At 36.1% G+C, this 24,455-nt stretch overlaps 2 protein-coding genes across 4 annotated transcripts in view; one reads left to right on the plus strand and one right to left on the minus strand.

The window, feature by feature from the left end:
- col4a5 (collagen, type IV, alpha 5 (Alport syndrome)) overlaps positions 1 to 4,077 on the minus strand; it is a 67,950-nt gene extending 63,873 nt beyond the window's left edge. The window contains exon 1 of the mRNA XM_073835983.1: positions 3,837 to 4,077. Within this exon, the coding sequence (XP_073692084.1) occupies positions 3,837 to 3,917 (81 nt within the window). The 5' untranslated portion in view covers positions 3,918 to 4,077. The remainder of the gene's footprint in view (positions 1 to 3,836) is intronic.
- A 662-nt stretch (positions 4,078 to 4,739) lies between these two features.
- Positions 4,740 to 24,455, plus strand: part of col4a6 (collagen, type IV, alpha 6) — a 133,641-nt gene continuing 113,925 nt past the window's right edge. For all 3 annotated transcript variants that reach the window (XM_073835986.1, XM_073835985.1, XM_073835987.1), the window contains exons 1-3: positions 4,740 to 4,806; positions 4,946 to 5,069; positions 5,231 to 5,276. In XM_073835986.1, coding sequence (XP_073692087.1) covers positions 5,059 to 5,069; positions 5,231 to 5,276 — 57 coding nt within the window. In that variant the 5' untranslated portion in view covers positions 4,740 to 4,806; positions 4,946 to 5,058. The remainder of the gene's footprint in view (positions 4,807 to 4,945; positions 5,070 to 5,230; positions 5,277 to 24,455) is intronic.

Genomic DNA, 24,455 nt, shown 5'->3' on the forward strand with positions numbered 1-24,455 from the left:
AACAGTGGGCAGTTTGACTGTTCAGGACAAACAAGGGACTTATTAACAACTATCACTAAACAAAAAACACAACTGTGGATCATTCAGGTAACAACACAGTATTAAGACCTAAAGGGATGTAAACCTTTGAACAGGGTCATTTATATAAATTCAACTATTATTTTCTCTTGCCGACTATATGTAAACATCTTTTATGTGAAATATCTTATTCAGTTCAGTACTAAATAAACAATAACATGCATTTTGTATGATCCCTCTTATTTTGGTCAAATAATTATCATTTTGCAAATTCTGAAGGGGGGATGTAAACTTTTGACCCTAAACTGTATTATACTCAACTAGTTCATCAAAAAGAACCATTCTGTAAAAATCTAATGTGAAAAAGAATTTCATGTACGAATTAAGATACTTTGTTATTCTCATCTTATGTCTTGCAAGAAGATGTTTGTTAATAAAAAATAAGTATATAAAAAAAAAAAGAACCATTCTAGACCGTTTGCCTTTGGCTATAAATTACAGGTAATAATGTTGTAAATAATGTTCAGTTTCTTGCACAAACTGATCGTTTCACTTCATAAGACCTCAATATATCATCAGAAGCCATGGATTTTAATTTTTGTGCACATTCATATGTTTTTTTTTTTTGAATATTTAAAAACATGCAGTCGCTGACATTTTATAAATTACCAAGGATCGTACTTTCAGCTAAAAATCTTCTTTACTGTTCTACTGAAGAAAAAAAGTCACCTGCATCTTGGATGGCCTGGGAGTGAGCAAACTTAACAGAAAATACACATTTTGGATGAACTATCTCTAACTCTTAAAACTAGAAATCCAGATCTAGAAAACTAAACATAGCCTTTATAAAAATAAAGAGCGAATTGTCATGGTGAGCATTGTAAGCGCTTGTGAGCCTGTTTTGAAATATGTTTCTTGCATGGCTGCCTGTGTGCATCTCGTGACCCCCTCTCTCTCCTGCAGGTGAGATAAGACTGGAATTTGCTTGTCCTCTAGGAGAGAAAGCGCTATCATGCACTGCCAACCCCCACCTTGGTTCCCATATCCTGGCATGAGACTGCTGCAAAACCCAGGCACTCAGGGTGGATATCTTTGCAGTGAATGGATGTTATGGCTGTGAACTGAGATTGCTGATGTTTGGGTTGACTTCATGGGTGTGTGTGTGTGTTTTTTTTTTTGAGAGCTAAGGTGCATCATTTATGACTCTAGGGGTTTTGGTGGATGCTATTACACACACACACACACACACACACACACACACACACACACACACACACACACCCATACATGTTCATACACCTTGACCTGCACAGTGTATGGAGTCCCTCAAGTATGAAACGTTCAAAGCAAGCCCCTACGGTTCAAGTTACCAACAAACTCTCTGACCTGGTGACACCAGGTTTTGGCATCTCCAAAAGAACAAAAACCTAGAATATCATAGTTTGTACATTCACAAAATAAAAATGTAAAACTATTAGTTACAGACAAATGACATTATTGTCTTTAAGTACCACTAAAACACACTTTGTCACGTGATACCAGGTTTCACCACTAGGCGGCCAGTACTGAAAGACAGAAGGGTGGGAATAGTGGCCAGGAATTCCATTCTACTTTGAGTTAAAAGGCTTTGACATTTTAAAAATGGGAGAAAATCTGTTCTTTCACACTGCAATGGCTCCTCAAAAGGACATCTCTTAGTTAAATTGAGCAGTATCCACCAGGAGCGTTTCTAGGCTTTTAATCAGTACTGGGACACAGGTTCCTTCCAATCAAAAAAGTTTCCATATATATATAACTCTGTTATGGATAAATTGATATAAACTGTCTTTACAAGCTGCGTGTGCAAAAAAAGAACTGCTTCATCATTGACAAACAACAGAATATATTTGCAAGTTTCGTAAAATCCATCTCATCCAGTGCTCTTTTTGTTTTATGACTTATAAAGTATCCCGTTATGATTTGAGAAACAGTGGCAATTGATTCTAAATGAATTAATCTGAGTCAATGAATGAATAAAAATATTTCAAACCTTTTTGATGAACAGTTATTCATTCACCAATCTAAACAGATACATGACATGATGCTAAAACATGATAAGACAAGGATTTATCGATAATACTGTCAGTAAAATGGATGTAGTGATGGTCCTGGTGTCCATGCTTCTAAACTACTTTGCTTTGAGGCCTGTTCTGAGTAGGTTTACTCTAGAGTGAACAATATCTGTATTTTTAAAGAGCATCTTTGAACTATAGCCTTGAGGATATATCTATTTGTGTCACATTATAAAACAAATGTTTCCAATTTGGAATTGTTTAAAATAATGAGTGCCACACACTGTCTCCCCAATAATCAACATCAGGCAAACACACAGACACATTGAACTGGGGGTGGTATGTATAAAATGGCATTTTCTTTTTGAAGGACTTGAGGGGTTAAGAGGTTGTGTGAACAATAGACTGTGGTTAGATTCACTTATTGAATAGACCTAAGGGGTCGTGCAGTCTTGGTCTTGGGGGATGGGCGGCACTATATGTCTACATGCCTCTTCTGATGGCTAGCAAACTCCTCCCTCTATGAATGACAGATGCCACCTTTCACCTTGTAAACCGAGAAACAGAAATTGGGCGGAACCTTAGGGGTAAAATGAAAGAGCTTGAGAATTCATATTGAGAATTAGAACAATTCAACAGCCAATCATTGAGAAGGAAAGTGCAAACTGCATTTCAACTCCCTGTTGGTACGGGTGCACGACAATGCCCTTTGGGAAATGTAGGAACATGATGTGGTTTGTTGTAAGGTCACCACATGTGCTTTTCTGTCCCTGCTGTATCTGTACCTCTAGGACAGGTCCCTCCCTAAACATGTTCTCACCTGTCTGTCTCTGACAGCAGGACAATGAATCGGCCACATAGTGATGCCATATCTTTGCATGTGTGGCAATGTATCCAATCAGATCAAAAATAGAAAGACATGCCAAGAGGCAAACAAGACAGCAAAACCGTGCTCAGTGAATGAGTTCTTATGGAAATTTTACAGATGAGAATAATTATTCCTGATCATTTCACATCACATTTGTGATGGGTAAATAACTGGCATTTAACTTGTCAATAATGTCACATGTAATGTTCAAATACAAAGTGTCAGTTATCAGATTGCAGTTCATTTACTTATATCATTAGCATTTGTGCAACAAATTGGTACAGATTAGAAACCACTGCTGAGAGAAGATATTTACCATAACAACTGAGGTATGAAATATTACGAGCATGAAAGCGACTATATGTGTATTTATGAAATAAAATCTACTACTAATAAATACATAATTACAAAATAAATAAGCAAACACAACAACAAAAATAAAAACACATAGAAAGCCTATAATATTGAACAGAATGTTAGAAATTATTTACAATTTACAATTATTATTAAGTGATATCCTGAAAAAGTTGCTGTTTTTATATTTAACATTAATAATATATTTTACCAGGGCATCCTGCAGGTTTCTACATGCAGTTGAGACTATTAAAATGTAATGTGCATATCTCTGCACTTGCACTCAATAAAATGACACACGAGCAAACAAATATAACGGATTGTATTTTAACGATTGCACAAGAATATCCCATGTTTCAAGTCAAATAGAACTTTCGCACTTGTTCTTACCGATCTCAAGGAAAGCAATACTTTCGTGTTATAAAGTAACCTGTGTTTATAAACTTTAGCTGAAGCGTGTCTGATTGATTCAAAGCAATGGCAACGGTTGTTTCACTTTAAGATATAACAACTAAAAGAAGTAACAAGAAGTAATGTTCACTTACCGCAGACTCCGATTTGCGCACCTCTGTACTTATAGTGAGGAACACCAGCAGTAACACCGCGCCGAGACTCTTTAAGCTCATGCTGATTTTCAAAGAATCTGCCTTCTTAACATTGACAGTCACAGCTATGAACACTTACTGAACTTATCATATTCCTCCGTTAAGCTAACTGCAAAACCAGCACGTTTTTTTCTAAAGTTACAGAGGGATTCTTGTAAAGTCTCAAGGCTGTCCAGTGCTGGCAGCGCTCGCAATAATGTAACCGTCACTTTACTGGATCCCCCTTAACCTGCTCACCGCACTACTTCATATCCCTCCGCCCATTCTAGATCCCCGCAGACTTTAAGCTGTTAAGTCGTGGGAGGATAACGAAGTTACATTTAATATCTTTGGGTAACGTTATTTATTTGTTGGATAAACAATTAATATAAATTATTTTACACGCGGTTTTGTTTCTTTTCATTTTATAAGGGGATTTGGTAGCGATGTCGAGGCGGAGGACACATCACAATACATCAAATACTGAAATAAAATGTATATATTTGCAATCATTTTGTCTTAATAGTTATGTGTTGGAGACAACAGGAAGGTTTATTCGTGCTCTCCTATTTTAAAGTTACAATTATTAATTTTAAAGCCTGATTGTTATTATTGAGTTAATCTGTATGGAGTTACTTGAACTGCTTTCTAATCAATTCATGTGTTCATGTAGGCTAATTTTCAGCAATAATGTTGTATTATGACCAGTCGTGTGAAATTACATAAATGATATTGTAGTTTACATGAGTGGCACACTGTTTACTGATCAGTTTGTAGTTGTTATCGCTGTGTGTTTGTTTAGAGGCAAGAGCGTGAGGCGCGGGTGATTGACGGGTGAAAATCCCGCCCTCTTCTCAGAGCACAGCGCACTTGCAGCGGTGCGTGAATCGACTCTACCGCGAGGAGAGAGTTTCCAACACAGAAGTTTCTTGTGAGTGAACTTCTCTTATTCTCAGAGGACACACAGAAGCAAAACTTCCTCAACTACTTATTGCATGTGCAAATTTATATTTTCATCTCTCGATTAATTGTTTAATATTTATCCTTATCTCACTTCTTGTCCTTCGAAGTGGACGAACCGCTCACCGGATTCTCAAATGAATAGGTTTGAAGCCATTAACAGAGGCTTACTGTGAAGACGCCGAGGACACATTACCTGCGTTTTCTTCGAAAGCTGTGAAAAATGAAGCTTTGGTGAGTAGATTTCTATCTAGAGGTGACATTTTATTAAACCTGGTTACAAATTCAGATAGTTGGATGTAAGATAGTGAACTGTCAGTTTTAGTCACCGAGTTCAATAAACCGCTTTATTTCTTTCGAGCACATATGATGGATTTGTTTATCTCCCTTTACAGGAGTTTTGTGTTACCTGTTGTCTTGTATGCGGTGTCTGCACAAGGGGTAAGTCTAATATCATTACTAAAACGCATAACTTTTATTTCCCCTTGTGGTTTGTGTCGCCAGTGTGGGTTTGGTTATTTGTTTTTTTACCTGAAACTCTTAAGTTCTTAATAGTATACATCTGCCTCATCATGTTGGGGTTGACTGTTTACAAACATATTTGGATGTTTTTAAAAACACAATCACTTAACAAAATACAACCTGGGAAGTTTTGTGTAAACTATTTGTGCCTTGTTAAATTTGTCAGATGTTTAGAGCTTACAATAGTTACTGTTAAAAATTCATGATTTTTTTAGTGTATTATATTGTTTGATTTGTGAAACGTCTCTGTCCTCTCATCACCAAACTGACAAAACACCCCTCCTTCTAATTAATATGCAAAGTACCCTGTTTCTCTTCCACACCCCTTATGACACTCACTATTGTAACAAGCACTTCATTCCTGAATATTTAAATATATGCTTATGTTTTATTCTTCCTCTGATTTATTTTTAACAAGAATTTGCCTGCACATATAGTATGCATAAATTATAGTCCGTTTATCATCTTTGGCTAATGTTGAAGTGATTATAGCAGTATACATTTTTTAAGCAGCTACGGACAGATCTTTAAAGATTCATTAGTCATTATTGTGCTAATTGATGGGGGAAATTTAGAGGTAGTAAAGTGCATGTTTAATATGTTTTATATGAGGTGAGTGTTAATCCTTATAGAAGTAAATTATGAAAAGTTGTCTCTTGTGGCTTTATTTGACATTAAGTTGTGATCTGACTTTTCTAGGAGTTAAAAAGTGGCCCTGTGTGTGAAAAATAGGGTCAGAAACTCACGTTTCTGAGTCTTCAATTTTATTCTAGAAGTTAGAGAGCTTGACATTAGACAATATTTGCAGGTCAAACACTTATCGAGTGGCAGGATGGGCTCAAGTAAGGTGGGATGGTGAGTAGTGGCAGCATAGTCTAGCCATGAAATAATTAGTGCCTGCAGAAACAAAAAGCTTAGCAGAGTAGTAATTAATCGAGGACTGGATTTTCCTCATGTTCCCTGTGTAGCATGAAGCAGGAAGACAGTTGTTTGAGTGTGGTCCACAATGGTGAATGAGTCAGCTAGAAGTCAATTAGTGCATTTTGTATGAGAATGGGGCAAAAGGGGGATGCAAAATGTTTTTGGGAGGTCTTGATTGTGTTGAGGAGTTTACACTTTTAAAAATAAAGGTGCTTTACAAGGTTCTTCACAGCGATGCCATAGAAGAACAATTTTTGGTTCCACAAAGAGCCATTCAGTCGAAGGTTCTTTAAAGAACCATCTCTTTCTTACCTTTTTATAAGCTGAAGAACCTTCTTTCACCGCAAAGTTGAAAACAGAAAAGTTCTTTCGATGTTAAAGGTTCTTTATGGAATCATTTAGATCAGGGGTTTTCAAACCTGTCCTGGAGCCTCCCCTGCCCTGCACATTTTGTATGTCTCCCTTATTAGGCACACCCAATTCAGGTCTTGCAGTCTCTACTAATGAGCTGATGATTTGAATCAGGTGTATTAGATGAGAGAGACAAGCAAAATGTGCAGGGCAGGGGAGGCTCCAGGACAGGTTTGAAAACCCCTGATTTAGATAAAAAAAGTCTATGGTAATCTATGGTATCGCCAAGCACCTTTATTTTTAAGAGTGTATGTGTTTAAAAGAAACTTAGATGCATCATTTGCACCTCATATATCTGTCACCTCACTTTAAATAGATCTGTTTGAAATATGTGACCCTGGACCACAAAACCAATCATAATTAGCAATAGGCAAAAATACACTGTATGGGTCAAAATGATCAATTTTCTTTTATGCCAAAAATGATTACGATAATAAGTAAAGATCATGTTCCATCAAGATATTTTGTAAATTTCTTACTGGAAATATATCAAAACTTACTTTTTGATAAGTAATATGCTTTGCTAAGAACTTCATGTGGACAGCTTTAAAGGCGATTTTCTCAGTATTTAAATTTTTTTCACCCTCAGATTCGAGATTTTCAAATGGTTGTATCTCAGCCAAATATTGTCCTATCCTAACAAACCATTCATAAATGGAAAGTTTATTTATTCAGCTTGATAAATTAAAAAATTTGACCCTTATGACTGGTTTTGTGGTCCAGGGTTACATATCACCTATAGCATTGGTTTTCAATCCTGGTCCTGGGGACCCACTGCTCTGCACATTTTGTATCTATCCCTTATCCGACACACTCAGTTAAGTACATGGAGCTCTCTCCTAATGAGCTGATAATCTGAATCAGGTGTGTTAAATAAGGGAAACACACAAAATGTGCAGAGCAGTGGGTCCCCAGGACCAGGATTGAAAACCACTGACCTATAGAATGTGTATCTATTAATGCTTCTTTTTTATGGCATTTTTGCCTTTATTGTGATAGGACGGATCAGAAGTAACAGCAAGCAAAATGGGAGAGAAATAGGGGGCGGGATCGGGATAGGTTCTCGAGTCAGTATTCGAACACGGGACGCCAGAGCACAACAGCGCTGTATGTAGGCGCGCTGCCCACAAGGCTAATTCGAACACGCACTAATGAACCGAACTGGATTCAATTCTTAATTCTGAATTTTGCACACCCCTGGTATGTAGTCATAAAATGAGATGGAATCATGTGTGATCACAGGAGCTGCATTTGAAGTACTTGTTAATACCAAGTGTAATCTTGTGAAAAATGTGAATGCAGAGACATTTGATGGGAATGACTCACAGTTAATTGTTGTCAGTACTTAGTACAGTATACAAGAAACTGTGAATATAGATGACACAGTTGAGTATTTTGGTGTGGATGGAGAACAGTAAGGGGCCTAGCAGTGATCCCTGTGGGACAACAGTTAATTACTCACCCTCACCCTTCATATTCAGAACACAAATTAAGATATTTTTGATGAAATCCGAGGCTGTATTCAGCAATTTTTCTCCTCCATGTTATGTCCTCCACTAGGGTTGGGTCGATAGACGATGCCATCGTCCATCGCCGATGGCCCATAGACATCACGATGCAGAGCCGGCATCGCGATCCTCCACCCCGCCCCCGCCGCAGCAGCAACCCGCTCGCGAAAAACACACACTGAATCACATTATATAGCCAGATGAAATGCATGCTTTCAATTTCCATATCCTTACTTTACTTTATTTTATTATTATTATTATGAGGAAATAATAACAAGGAAGTTGTTATCAATCATAATACAAATTACAGTGAACTCCAAACGAATTACACGAACTAGTTCGCTTACATTAATAAATGAGGCATACAAAAACAGCAGAAAAAAATAAAAATAATTTTAATTAAATTAGATTAAATAAGCTACACCAAATATGCCTTTTTCATGGTTTTACCATAACGAACAGAGATTGAAACAAAAAACAAGAGAATAAATATATTTTTTCCATCGAAATACGAACGTACAGTACAAAGCCTAGTATACATTATAAATAACAGTTTATCATTCAAATACATTGGTAATATGGAAACACTTGGATTTGTGCCGAATTACAGAGGTACGTGAGCCCAACGCCTGCTGTTTTTAGTTTCGCTTTGTTTTGGTTTCTTAACTTTATATATTTTGTTTCATTCCTGTTCTGTTCTGAATACGTTACATTTAAATGAATCGTTTTGGAGTCAGGGTAACTAACTTATAGCTATGTTTATTGTGTTTATAATGTTAATACATAATAATATTTCGCTTGATTTGGTATTATTTCTGATATTGCACTTTCTCTCTAAACGTTCCGCTGCTCATTAAATGCGTTTGGAGAGAGTGCGTTAAGCAGTAAGCAATCAATGAGAGCCATTTTGAACTTAAAAAAGCTGACTGATCGAAAATATGTTAAGGACCAACACACATCCTCCAAATACATCTACATAAACCCGCGCTTGCTCTGTCTTGTATGCACGCACGCACTGTCACGATCTAATGCACTTCTTAATGCTGGATCTTTAAAAGTCCGGCTCAAATTAAGCACTGGTGGAAACGGTAGGCTACAACTAATTAATTAGTCATGAATTAATTATTTAACAACCACCACCCCTCATCCCCGCCCCCTGCCGACGATGCCATCGTCCATCGCAATGTTTCACATTGGACATCGTACGATGCCAAATTGGTCGACATCGCCCAACCCTATCCTCCACCTTTAGTGGCGTAGAGAGTAATTGTTTGAGCACATTGTTTACGAGCAGAGGAATGCTCATGCATGGTACTCTTGATAATGGCAGAGGACTGTGACTTTTTTTTTGTGCACAAAAAAGTATTCTCATAGCTTCATAACATTACGATTCAAGCACTGATGTCACATGGACTATTTTAGCGATGTCCTTACTACATTGCTGGGCTTTGGGACATTTCAATTACATTGCTGTCAAGGTCAGAATTCTCTTGGATTTTATCAAAAATTACTTAATTTGTGCTCTGAAGATGAGCAAAGGTCTTATGGTTTTGGAACGACATGAGGATGAGTAATTATCGACAGAATTGTCATTTCTATTTTTTTTTTCTTTCATTTTTTTTTTTATTTTCAACTACCCCTTTAAGAAACCACACCAAAAATGAGTTTAGATCTCAAAAAATTTACCCATACAAAGCACTGAAACATTTCAAAGCATTACATTTGAACTACTATGTAATAGATTTTTGTGAAGTAAAAGTTAGCAAAGTGAACGTTTTCAGGAAAGTGACTAAACATGTCTCTTAATGTAGACATCACTTCAGCTCAGACTTTTTGGAAGTAGATGGAGCTTGTAGAGGGTCAAACCTCCAACATCATTCAGATAAGGTCATCAAGAATGAGGAGAAAAGTTCTTAGGAGTCTTTCATGGGGTCAAGACAGAGGTCAGGGTCTTAGGTGAATGGTTTGACCGTTCCTTTTTTCCTAAGGGCAAGAACAATCAAGCTTTATTGCCGTGTGCTGATATTTAACGGCAATCGTAAGCTTCTACATGGATTTTAAAGGGTTAATTGGTCCAAATTCTTCAACTGGATTATGAGGAGCTGTAGAAGCCTGTCTCAAGACTATTAGAGAAGACTTTAGAAAATGAAACTGTCGAACTGTAAAATCTGCACAGTTTATTTGCTTCTCAGTTATGAGAATTTGTAATGGCTAAGGAAGTTTTATCATTGGGTGTTTAAGAATAGGGACAATTTACAAAAACCTCAAGCCAAATGTCTTTGAAAATTTGGCAAAGGCAAGAAGAAACTTGCTTGTAATTTGAAGCACCAAGTTTTCATTAGACCCTTTTAAAATGAAGTCTCGCTCTTGAGTTGCACACCAGGAAAGATGTTTTAAAAAAATCTATAGTTTGTGTTTGATAACACTACAATATAAATATGAAATGATAAACTCAGTAGGGAAGCAGGTCAAATATTTATATAATGATGTATGGAACGTTCACTCCATGTCTTTTGTTTTGATATATGTGACCCTGGACCACAAAACCAGTCATAAGGTAAGATTTGACAAAACTGAGATATATACATCATATGAAAGCTCAATAAATAAGCTTTCTATTGATATATGGTTTGTTAGGATAGGACAATATTTGGCCGAGATACATCTATTTGAAAATCTGGAATCTGAGGGTGCAAAAAAATCAAAATACTGAGAAAATCACCTTTAAAGTTCTCCAAGTTAAGTTCTTAACAATGCATATTACTAATCAAAAATTACATTTTGATAGGTTTACAGTAGGAATTTTACAAAAAATCTTCATGGAACATGATCTTTACTTAATATCCTAATGATTTTTGACATAAAAGAAAAATCAATAATTTTGACCCATACAATGTATTTTTGGCTATTGCTACAAATATACCCCAGCGACTTAAGACTGGTTTTGTGGTCCAGGGTCACATATATGTACAGATATGCCATCTTATCACTCCTGGCAGTTTTTATCTGCAGACACGCTGTTATCGCAGTGACTTTTTTTGATTATTGAAAATAATCAAAATCAAAATTATATCTTATAGCCTTTCTGAAACAGACTAATGGTGTTTGTGAATGTCTGCGTACTTGATAGTATCCTGTCCTACTTAGTACTGGAAGAGGTGCAAAGCCTTTTTGATGTGTACTATAGCACAGCTTGAAAGAAACCACAACGGAAATATTTGGATGATAACTACCTCTCCTATACACAATATCAGCGGAGAGAAAGAATGAGAGAGAGAAAAAAAGAGATATATTTATGCAGTCTAGAAAAACATGAATGTTTGTTAAAGTACTTTAGCTGAGAGGTTTTGCTTGAGCACAGTGTAGATACATACATAGTTACATTTCAGTATTTTAACTAGCCAAAGGCAATGGATTCCAAGAACTATAGGTGCACATAGAGTAAGGCATCATTTCCCTTTACAATTCCCAAAAGCTTGTTTTGAATATTTAATATAAAAGTTTTATAATGTAAAATAACTGCTTACTTTAGGTGTGGGATAAGAGTTTGAATGTTAGGTCAATGCTAAGGAGAGGGAGGTGGATCGTAATTAAAAAACACACAAAAATATGCATGACCAATCTTTGTTATCATTCACTTCCCACACTTTCACAAGACACTGTTGTGTTCTTTGTGTGAATATTGTCTTAGTGTTATCACTGAGGACTCCCCCATGAAAAATTCCTAGGCTGCCTTGTACATGTTGAGAGTTTTTCTGTGCTTTTCCTTGCTGCAGGTGTCGCTTTCTAGAACATTCCTCCAGGTTAGACTGAGGCACTTTGTGATTGCTTTGTGATTTGTTAGTGACCCTCCCTGTTTGAACCTTCCTTAGGGCACAAATTCTCTATCTCCCCTTTATCCATTTAAAAGCTGTAACACCAGGAGGTAATGTTTATTGCCCTCTATTTGATATTAGGACAAGTGGATTGAGATGGATGAGTTGTCAACTCTAGACAATTAAGGGCATGATGGAGAAGATTGCTTTTTTTGTGTTTGTTATATGTTAAATATCACGTTAATGGTCTGAATTAATATTAGTTTCCACAAAAATTAAAATTCTGTCATTAATTACTCACCCTCATGTCATTCCAAACTCGTAAGACCTTCATAGATTTTAGTAGCTTCATAAAATTATAGTTAAACCACTGATGTCACATGGACTATTTTAAGGATTTCCTTACTACCTTTCTGAGCCTTGAACACGTCAGTTGCGTTGCTGTCTATACACAGTCAGGAAAGCTCTTGAATTTCATCAAAAATATCTTAATTTGTCTTCTAAAGATTAATGAAAGTCCTACGGGTTTGGAACAACCAAATTTGAGATTAAGATTTAAGCAGGATTTGTTTGTAGTTTACTTTCCAGGTGGCTTCATTTCTTGTTTTCCTCATCAGATTTGGTTTAGTTACTGAGTGGAAATTAAGTTAAATTAAATTAATCTCAATGTCAGTGAGAGTTTTATTCCTTACATGGCCTGCTTTTACTGTATAGAGGCTTGTGGTTGTAGATGAGAGGGATCCTTTGGATCTGTGCATTGCCAAAACTCAGACAGTTTTACTGCTTTTTATCTTTCATGAGGATGGATAGCAGGCTGTATGTAGATCTGTGTATGTTTGTGGGAAAACGTGTGTGGGCCGGCTTTTACAGCTTTCCTGTGTCACATCTCCAGCCAGGCTCTTCTATAATGTCCTGCAGTTACAATCAATACAACATGAGTTTAAATCACAGCACGCTACTGTGACATGTTCAGCTGCTAAGGATAATTTAATTTCATACAAGTTGTAAAGGCCTGCTGAGTGTCTCTTTCCCTCACTGTCTCATTTTTCTCAATACCCTGATTTCCCTCTTTCTGCTGTATTTTCCTTCTTCTCATTGAACCTTTCAAATCATGCAGCAGATAGCTCTTTAAAAGTGTCAGTAATAAATTCCTGAGATTTGGGAGATTAAAGTCTCTGAGGTGTTGACAGATTTCTCTTCCACAGCTGATTTAAGAGAGTGACAGGACTAAAGGCATGCCAGTGACATTTTTGTCTTTGTCTTGCCATCAGCTCTGCATGTATGATAGAGCTCACGAAGATCCATGTTCACTCTTGTTCAAAGCCAATAAAGGGTCAAAGGTTATGCTGTGGAACAGAGTGAGAGTATGTGTAGAGAGCATCTTAACATTCTTTCCTTCACTCATGGGTTTCTGATATGCTGTAAAAGAAACAGGAGGAAATGACATAAGAGTAAAGAACAGAAAACTACTACTGTAATGCACTGTTGTGCATTTGTTACAGCATTTTGGATGACTGCTAGGGCACTGCTAGGTAGTTTATTATTATCGTAAATTTAAGCAAGATTTTGCCAGAAATCGTAAGTCTGATCGCTTCTCTTCAACAAGTTGCATTTGAGATATCATTCATGTTTACACTCTAAAAAATGTTATTTGGCAACCCAGCACTGGGTAAATATTGGACAGAACACATGCTAGGTTATTTTGAGCCAGCTGGTTGGGTTAGATGTTTTTACCCAACATGCTGGGTATTTTATTTAAGTCAACTGTTGTTTAAGAATTACTATATTGCTGGCTTAAAATAGGCTGGAAATGAAAAATCACACACATTAAAGAAGCAACAGCAATAATCAAAAGATAAACATTTATTATTAAGCAAGAACACCCATGGACAAAAATATAAGACAACTAGAACTTATTTGGATGAATACAAAGTTTACAATACTACATACATTAAAAAAAAACATTTAAAAGTAGCATTTTAATTTAAGTGTATTCAACCATTCTCTATAATCATTCTCTATATTTTTCACTGAAATAGTGCTAGTTCTCGTGCCAATGTTTCGGAGAACTCTAAGTCAGTGATGGCTTACCTCAGACGGCCATCGATTATTTTAATCAATATTGTAATCACAATTATTTAACACAATTATAACTGGGTCCAAAACTTTATATTAGTGATTCATTTAAAGATGGCAATAAAACAGAAAAAATTATTGTAATTATTTGAATGTAAAATAAAACCGCGTCTTCACTGTAAGAATTAAACATGCTTTGTTTCTTATTAAAACTACAAAAGTTCTTCATTCAAAAGCAGTGAGTGATTTTTCTCTTTGTATTTTTACGTTTTTTTTTAATATAAGCACAGAGACGGCAGAAGGAATATTATTTGTTGCCACTTTAACAGCCACACGGATCCAATATACTGTTACGTACGTATTGTCATTCTCAACTGTTTATGATCATTTAACACATAACTGAAAAGAGTTTACGTGAATAACCAAGCACCTCATTTTGAAATATTTTTGCTTGTATTCGACTATTTAGGTGCGCACCTTGAGCTAAAAGATAACTTTAAATGTCTGTGTTCTGTTCCGTCTCTAAACGCGCATACATAAAACATCACAAGTTGTCTTTCTCACTTTTAAAAACACAACAACAAAGAAACATTAATAAATTAAGCACGTCCCGATTTATAAAAGTCAGGTTACATGATTTTGCTGATTTGCATTAGAAATTAGGCTTTTATGGAGGAGCGAAAGCACACAACTGGAAAGGGGCGGAATGGGCCGCAATAATCGTTCCATCTCGATTACTGTATTTTCATGATCGCTTGAAGCCGAAATCGAAATCTGAAACTGAATTTTGATTAATTGCACAGCCCTACTCATAGCTGACAGATGGCGTGGCTGACTCCATAACCTGCCCATAAACAAACAGTACTGAGATTAGAGAGCATATTTTAACATTAAACTGAATTAAATTCAGTATTATAACAAAATCAATTTATGTTATGCAAGGCAAAAGGCATCTCGTCCTTGTATGTTACGTTCCGTAAAATATAATTTACAGCACAGTAAAGACGTTATAAATGAAATAAAAGGCCTACAGACCTTTATTTTAATGAAGAAGTGGCCCGAATCGGTGGCAGCTGGGTTGTTTTGTCGGAGATAGGCTCAATCCAATATTTAATAACCCATTAACCAGCTTAGTTACAGAAAAAACTACCCAGCAGGCTGAACCCAGCATTTGGATAAACAAAAAAAAAAAAATGCATTTTTTGGAGTGTAGCGTATAGAGAGTGCAGGAGGTGTTACGTGGGTGTAGAGATATGTTTAAACATCTACCCCAAAGTAATAGCACTTTAATCACATGTGACTTCTCACATGGAGAGCAAATGGAAAAATAGATAGATGAAAGATTGATGGGTTGATGGAAGAAAATACAAATTCCCTTTAGGCTTTAAGTAGAGTTTTTTTTCTGCTTGAAGAGGGCCCCCTTTTATCGTAACTTATAGGTAGGTTTATGTTTATGTTGTTTTAGTTCGTTGTACACGCCTTGTCTTACACCATCTACATGTCACTGTAGCCTTGGGCTGGATTTGCTCTTTGCTTTGAAATGGATTTTTGCTCTTTTCTCTGTTTTTCTTTCATTTGTTGATGGCTGGCTTGCTTTCACTCATTCTTTCAATTCCTTCATGTACCCCACCCTTCTCTGTCATCCGTATAACCCTCACAGTGAATTGGCACCCTCAGGGTAAAACCCTTTTACCCATCTATATGTTCACCAATGCTGTGAATGAGTCTAACATAGACATAAACATAGACGAATGCTAATATTTCATACTTGCAGGAAGCAAATAAGTATTTTAAATATTGCCTTCATACCCCATTTGTGTAATTAATGCATCCTGCAGTTATTCTGTGTTGTGCTGCAAGAAAGCCTGTTATTGGAATAGCTGTGTTTATTCATCTGTGTTTAGCCTCCTCTCCCTCTCTACAGGACTACATCATCCTTTCTTCCCTCTGTTGTTTTGTTTTCCACATATCTATTGTACAGGATCTCCTTAATTCCTCCTTCATTCTTTACCTATGATGTGTCCACCTGTGATTTATATAAGCAGTTTTCAGTAGCTGATGCCAAGTGCTCAAATGTACCCTTGTCTAAGCTTTGTTTGAGCATGAACTGTCTGGGGAGGCTTTGTAGTGCTATTGAAAATTTTAAACAGCATCAGGGGCCAGGTATTTTTTTCTTAATGAAATTGCTAAATTGTTAAAAAAAAGATGCATGTTTCATAGCAAAGTTTAAAATGTTACTCTAAAGGCCTCAATTCCTCTGTTTCTTAGTTTTTTTTTCTCCTGTAGATAAACAGGCTTTCTTTCTCTCGTTAACCACCATCACATTATTCACAATATAGCAATAAATTATTCATATTTATAGATTTTTCCTAATTCCTCCTTCTATTTTTTACATTTTCCTTTCTAAAATAGCCTATACTGCTTATATGCATTCAGAAGGTCTTCAAGTTTTGTGGTCATTCACGCAAAGATCAGTCATTAGTCTGGTGGCTACAAAGCATTTGACCACTGGATTTACAAAAATCATTCATAGTGTTTCAAAATTGCATCAACTACTGATGAACACATTGATTTTTATTTGAATTATCACGCTGTAGGTAATTTAACCCTATTTCTATGTCTTTGAAAGGCTTTTGTCTTTCAAACACATTAAAATGCACAAATTCACAAACATCTTTGTCATCTTTTATATACTTGAAGTAGCCCTTCGATTTTAAAATAAGTATTTTAATAATTAAGTATCACATTTGCATGTTCATGGTTCTCTGACGTTGGTTAATGTTCACATGACATGGAGGTAAACGAATAAAATAGTTCATTTATTTTAATTTAATATTTTTAAATAATTAATTAATTAATTATTAGCTTTACATTAAACTCATAAACCCCTTCACCAACACCGGTTTGGGAAACCTTGACAGAATATAATGTCAAGGTTTGTAATGTAATGTGTTGTAAAAAGCAACAACAAGTGGAATATATTTTCTTACTCTATGTATTTTTATGTCAATATGGTACAAGATTAGTCTATTTAAATCATTGTGATAAACAAGTTAGGTCATTTTTTGTAATGAAATTTGCAATCAGTAACAGATTATAATTTTTAAGTAATCTACCCAGTTCTGGACGAGTAAAAAAAACAGAAAGTGTTTTCTTTAGCTGTTTTTTGTATGTCTGGCAAAATAATTGATTTAATCATATCATGCCAAACCTGTATAATATACTTTCTTCCATGAAAGAGATATTTTGAAGAGTGTTGAGGTAACACTGGATCCCTTTGACTTAAAATGGATCAAATATTTTGTTCTTCAGAAGAATGTAACTCATGTTTGGAACAACATATTTAGGATCATAAATTGTAAATAGTAGTACCATATTTTCTGGAAAATAATTCACACCCAGTCAAAATTGCATAGTTGAGATGAAAAACAAAGATAAGTTACATTGATGTATAACTCACATTGTATTATTATTAAAAAAAATAATGTGAAATACCGGCATATAAAACGAAACATTCACAAACATTATAAATCATATAAACTGTCATCATGTGAGAAATGTGCTTTGCATATAAACTAGGGATCATGTACTGATCTCATTTGGCATAAATCCAAACGTGTGCACTTTGCTCATGTTTTGCGTGCTTCGCATGCATTATTTGCATGTAAGTCGCTTTGGAATATAAGCAGCAGCACGTTTTAGATTATGATCCGTGTTTCAACATGTTTCACTTATATTCCAGTTTACCTTAACAAACACTTCTAAAGCTCAAGCATCAATGTGTGAGTCTATAATATTACAGTGCAATCTACTGTAGCATAGTTGAGCTCAGCACGGTCAAGTACTATCATGTACAGCAGGAGTTCTCAACTCTGGCCCTCGAGGTCCATTTTCCTGCAGAGTTTAGCTCCAACCCTAATCAAACACACCTGAACAAGCTAATCAAGCTCTTCATCATTACTAGAAAGTTACAGGCAGGTGAGTTTGATCAAGGTTGGAGGTGTCACGTTATTGTTAAATTAGAGGTCAATTTTAGTGGTAATATATACTGCTGTATTCATTCAGAGTTTCAGTGCACTTCATTGCTTGCGGATGTTAAGATGGAATGAAAAATGGTGTACGTCAGCCCCCCTCCAGACCTGAGGCCCTGGAGCTAGACATTCCCATGATGGCATTCCCAAATCCGTGACAGGGGCAGGCCTCAGCTTAGTCTCCAACCGTTGGCTAAGCAGCTGAACCCCCTCACCTGCATAAAGTAGTACACACACCCACCGCCTCTGATCCTCTCTGTGTTATTACCCTCCGCTCTGATGCTTTCTTCTTTGTCCTTCTCAAACATTTACCCTCCTGCTTAATCCAAGAATATCATATATTTCCTGAGACCACCATTTACGTCTCTTGTCTTTCCCCCTTCTTGTCGCCCCTCAAAAGATGAATGTTTTTCATCACTCTCTCCATGACCTTTTTACCTGTCTGTCTCACCTGTCTGTTTCCGCTTAACTGCTCCAAAGCAGATTTAAAGCAGTTTTTTTTTACTCCTCCGGCCTGTAAAATACAATGAAAGTGTACTGTTTGTTAATTATATCAATGTAGTGGTGTAATCACATGGGAGAGTGGAGTGAATATAGAATGAAATTAAGTAAAGTGTAAAGATTTGTAAATACTGTGGTTGGTGGGTTTGAGTTTTTATTGACTGTGCACAAACTTTGTCAGCTCACTGGTTGGTTAAGTGTCCTCCAGCCACGTCATTATGTTTCACCATGTTTTACAACCAAATGTGGTCTGTGGTTTCTGTTAATGGCCGAGATTTGTACCTACTCTACAGTGTTGGTTCAGCACCAGGTCACAGCACAGGAACTACTAGGCTGATCTCAATAGTGATACACAAGGTGTCTCTAACTAGTGTAATCTGGATCACATTAACTCTTTCCGTGACCCCCTAGGACATTTTTAACAGTTAACTTTAATAAGAGCATCATGTTATGTTAATTCAGTAAGGTATATTTGTATAGTTTCTTTAGGCTTTTACTTATTTAAAACTTTAGCAACCAGTAGACCCAGAGTAAGATTTTATTGCTCAGAAGTTGTTGTTTTAGAATAATGAAGTTCTCTATCTTATCAACTCTGTCGCTAATGTATTTCAAAAAATTCTTAAGGAGAAAGGAAATCTCAGGTATTTAATTGGCATCATGGACTTTGGTATTAAGATGATTTTTTTTTTAGCTAGAGTAGATATGAAATTTATAGATGGCTAATAAATAAATTATAAAAATGTAATTTTATCTTAATTTTAAAACATCAAAATATATCTGTTCTACAAAAAGATTAAATATTTTGTATACCCGCTTATTGTATGACTATTAAAGGGATGGTTTACACAAAAATTTAAATTCTGTCATTAAAGGATTAGTTCACTTCCAGAACAAACATTTACAGATGTTTTACTCACCCCCTTGTCATCCAAGATGTTCATGTCTTTCTTTCTTCAGTTGTAAAGAATTAGTTTTTTGAGGAAAACATTTCAGGATTTCTCTCCATATACTGGGCTTCTATGGTGCCCCCAAGTTTGAACTTCCAAAATGCAGTTTAAATGCAGGTCCAAAGGGCTCTAAATGATCCCAGATGAGGAAGAAGGGTCTTATCTAGCGAAATGATTGGTTATTTTCTAAAAATAAATACAATTTATATACTTTATAACCTCAAATGCTCGACTTGTCTAGCCTGCGTGTACTTCATGTATTTCAGTTCAAGACAGTTAGGGTATGTCGAAAAACTCTCCTTTGAGTTAAAAAAGTAAATAAATTGTAATTTTTTTTTTTTTTTTTTTTTTTACAAAATAACTGATCATTTTTCTAAATAAGACCCTTCTTTCTTGGCTGGGTTTAGAACCCTTTGAAGCCTCATTTAAACTACATTTTGGAGGTTCAAACTCGGGGCACCATAGAAGTCCACTATATTAAGAAAATTCCTGAAATGTTTTCCTCAAAAAACATAATTTCTTTATGACTGAAGAAAGAAAGACATGAACATCTTGCATGACATGGGCTAAATTATCTGTACATTTTCGTTCTGGAAGTGAACTAATCCTTCAATTACTCACCCTCATGTCATTCCAAACCCCTAAGACCTTCGTTTATCTTCAGAAAACACAAATTAAGATATTTCTGAGGAATTCCAAGAGCTTTCTGACCCTGCATAAACAGCAACGCAACTGATACATTCAAGACCCAGAAAGGTAGTAAGTTAACGCTGTAGTACTCTGTGAACGTACTGTGAACGTGCATCAAAGACCGACACAGAAGAGAAAAAATTGTTAAATAAAGTAGGGCTGGGCGATTAATCGAAAAATAATCGAAATCGACATTCAGAACCTATAATCGTTAAAATTTTTCCAGGAAGATTATTTCAATTACTTTCCCTTTAAAAAAACACAAGCGCTCCGTTACGTTATTCCGCCGACATGTCGATGGAGAGCTTAAACAGTATTTATACAGTAAAAAGTATTTACAGGATATACAAGGGTAATTTTATTTAGAGGAGATACTGCTTATTTTCTACTTTTAATATGAAAAACATTGAAAATTATTTATTTTGTTTCCAATAGTGCAAGTTATTTATTTTCACTAATTTAAGAAAAATGTGACTTTTCGTTTTAAGCAATGCTTGCTTTAATTTCAGTTGTTCAACACTGATGTTCAATTAATAATCATAGATCGTAGATAGTGTGTTTCCTTCAATTATTTTAAAATCAAGTAATGCACCCTTCATCCAAAAATCTCTCGCTTGTAATATGTGAACATATTTACTGTACAAAACTTGTCAGTGAACTATGAGGGCAAAAAAATAATTATTATATAAATATAATTTTATTAATAAATAAAATAATCGTTCATTAATCGTAATCGGGTTAAAATGTTCAATTAATCGAGATTTTGATTCTAAGCCAAATTGCCCAGCCCTAAAATAAAGTCATTTTCTTTGCGCACAAAAAGTATTCTTGTTGCTTAATAACATTATGAACCACTGATGTCACATGGACTATTTTACTGATGTCCTTACTACCTTTCTGGCCCTTGAATGTATCAGTTGCGTTGCTGTCTATGCAGGGTCAGAAAGTTCTTGGATTTAATCAAAAATATCTTAATTTGTGTTCCGAAGATAAACAAGGGTTTTACGGGTTTGAAACAACATGAGTAACTAATGTAATTAATGACGGAATTTTTTATTTTTTGGTGAACTATCCCTTTAACCGGCAGCAGAGTAATGTAAACATGCAAATGCGTTGAAATATTGATTTAAGTACTTCAAGTAAATACTAGAATATATAAGAATATATAATATATAATAAGAGAAACAGAATTCTCATTTGTGGCTTTTCTTGACATGTTTCCAAAGATTTTGTGTGAGTCTTATCAGTCAAAGAAGACGTGTAACTGGTTGGAGGACGTTACACATATACATGCGTGCATACGTGTCTTTATGTTTATCCCCTAATAATGACAACCAAAAACGAGTGTGTTCCACACATCCTGCAGTGCTGTAAATTATCAACACACTCTGTTTGCCTCAGGACTCCGGCAGTCCGGGAGGAAGTGTATACAATCTGTCTCTGTTCTGTTCATTCATTAACATCCAGCTTTGTAGTATGGATTACACCAAACTGGTCAGAGACACGGCAGGTTTTAGTGGATCAGTTTGGCTCAAGGCTTACTTCATTGTTTGAAGTTCACCCCCAGCATGCTTAGACATCTTTCCACATTAGGTCATTCCCTTAGTCAAGAATTTTCTTTTGGTTCTTTCTTTCTTCAAGCCAACGTGGGAGGGCATTACTTTTAGTTAATGAGAAATATATAACAACATGCTTGCATTGTTGATTAACTGTGTTTAATGGCTGAAGTAATTACATTTGTATCACAGTCTTCAAACCAAATGGGACTTCAACCTCACCAGGCCCGTGTGGTGTAAACCATTTACTCCAGCTATAGCACTTTGTTGAGCTATAAATTGGCCTCCCAGGGGGATTTAAACTACTGCTTAAAGCCTAGTGGTGATTTCCTGTGGTGATGATGGAAAAGAGACTCCTTCTCTTAACACTTTGTGCTCTTGGGAGTTGCAAAAGGCCGGTCCTTGCACTCTTCTCTAACTCAAACTGAGTTTTAATGTTTCCCTGGTGTGGCTTCAAAGCTTTAGACCCTGACCTACTGCTGAGTGGTGGTTTCCTGTAGCGTTCATAGCAGGTGGTCTGCACAGTGTCGGCCTGTAGCCTGTGATGCTTAATTAACTTCAGCCGTCATAAGAGACCAAGCCAGCTGTGGATCTTCCAGGCTCTTTCTGCCTGTTGAGAGTGACATAAAAATGCCAGTTTCACTGGAACTTTATGAAGCTTTATCAGCAGTTTGAATAAAATTGAACTTAGGGTGTGTTCACACTTGTAGTTCAGTTCGTTTGGTTTATTTCATCTGGACCAAAAAGGAAAATTATACATTTTATCCTGGTCCACTTAGCGTTCACACTGGCATTTTTGAGAGCGAACCTAAAGGCATAGTGATATGTTCACAACCTGATTGGTCGGGTTGAATGGCGAATATTTTGTGACAGAACTCAACGAATACTCCAAACAAAAGGAAAAGGTGTGTTCGACTTAAAGCGGCACTGCAGGTGTATGACATTAAAGTACCCATTCACTGATTGGTCTGCTTAGCGCCGCTTTAAGTCGACGACACCTAATGCTGTCTGCTGGACTAAGCGCACTCATTTTTACAAGTAACTATACAATTTTATTTTCACCACCTGCAAACTTACAAAGAGCTCATAAAAAGGCACTTTACCTCATTGTTGCACCTTGTTTGCCCTCTGCTCATTTTGTTTTGAATACACCACTTGTTCCCTTTGTGAATTCATGTTGCATAGCATCGCATCTTGTGATTACTTCCTGTTTTTGGTTCGTTTAGAAGTATTTGGTCTGTGTTGCGTTCATATTTCATTCGAACCGCACCAGAGTTCGTTTGGAAGCGGACCGAGACCCGTCCCTTTAGCGGTCTAGGTCCACTTGTTCGGTGCGCACCATGGTTTTAGCTGGTCATAGCTGGTCAGCAGGCTGTTTTAGAGGGGATTTGGCCACTTTTCCAGCCTGGCCAGGCTGGTCTTAGCTGGTCAGGCTGGGAGACCAGCTAAAACCAGCTAAGACCAGCCAACCAGCCTAGACTAGTTTTAGCTGTTTTTTTTTTTTTTTTTAGCGTGGATCTGTCCTACTTTGTTGGCATGCAACGGTGACTAGTAACAAAGACTATAAAATACCCAAGACATGTCACTTGTATAGTTTTGAATGGGGGAAAATGCAATGCTTATTATGGCAGTGAAGCCCTGCCTTCTTGATGAAAGAGCCAATCATTGATTAGTAAAGTCAGCGTGTCACCGCAGCTGCTGTTAGAAGTCCCGGTTGCTATAGAAACAATCGGCGCTCTAAGACGTGCTCTTAGTACTGCGCATGCGCACTGGCTCATTTAGCCTGAAAAATAAGTGCTTTTTAACGCTATTGGAGCACAAGGAACAATATTTGTGAGGCAGTTGTTGTCAGATTTCATTGGTAATTTAAAATATGATATTTAATCGTAAGCTTGGTGTACAGTTTTGGAGAATCTGATGTTTCCCCATTCAAAGAGATAGGAGCTGCACTTGCCTGCCTGAGTAGCGTTTCAAAGATGGCCGCCGAGTGACATGACTTGCCTTAAAGGGAAATTTGCAAGTAATCACTGAAATAGCTTTGCTGTTAGAAGTTACGTCATCATAAATAGGAAAGAATAAAATGGAGAAAGAAAATCGTTACATTTAATAAGTTAAATTAAATAAACACTAAAAAATCAGATTTACATGGAAATGCATGCATCTATATACATTTCTGCTAAAATTAAAAAAAAATATGTACAAATCACTGTAGTTTCTAGTTGAAATGGACACTAGAGGCAGTAAAACTCAAAAACAACTTTTCACACAAAGTATGATTTACAGAGTTTTGATTAATAAAGCCTAATTTTCACACAATTACTTACAAAATATTATGTTATGACTTCCAAACCATTTTAACATCCTGCACGATTTGAAAACTGATATTTTTGATTGCTGTCATCTAGGCCTGCAACTAACGATTATTTTGATAATCGATTAGTTGGCCGATTATTATTATTATTATTATTATTATTATTATTTTTCGATTAATCGATTAGTTGGCTTAAAAATTTCCTTTTTTTTTTCAAAATCACACTGAACACAGTGCTTAACAATTTACAACAATTCACCTGTCGTAATAAAGAGAAAAGACAAATATCTGAAGAAAAACACACTATAACAAGCATTAAATAAAAACAGTG

The sequence above is a fragment of the Garra rufa genome, chromosome 3, assembly GCF_049309525.1.
Source record: "Garra rufa chromosome 3, GarRuf1.0, whole genome shotgun sequence".
Lineage (NCBI taxonomy): Eukaryota > Metazoa > Chordata > Actinopteri > Cypriniformes > Cyprinidae > Garra > Garra rufa.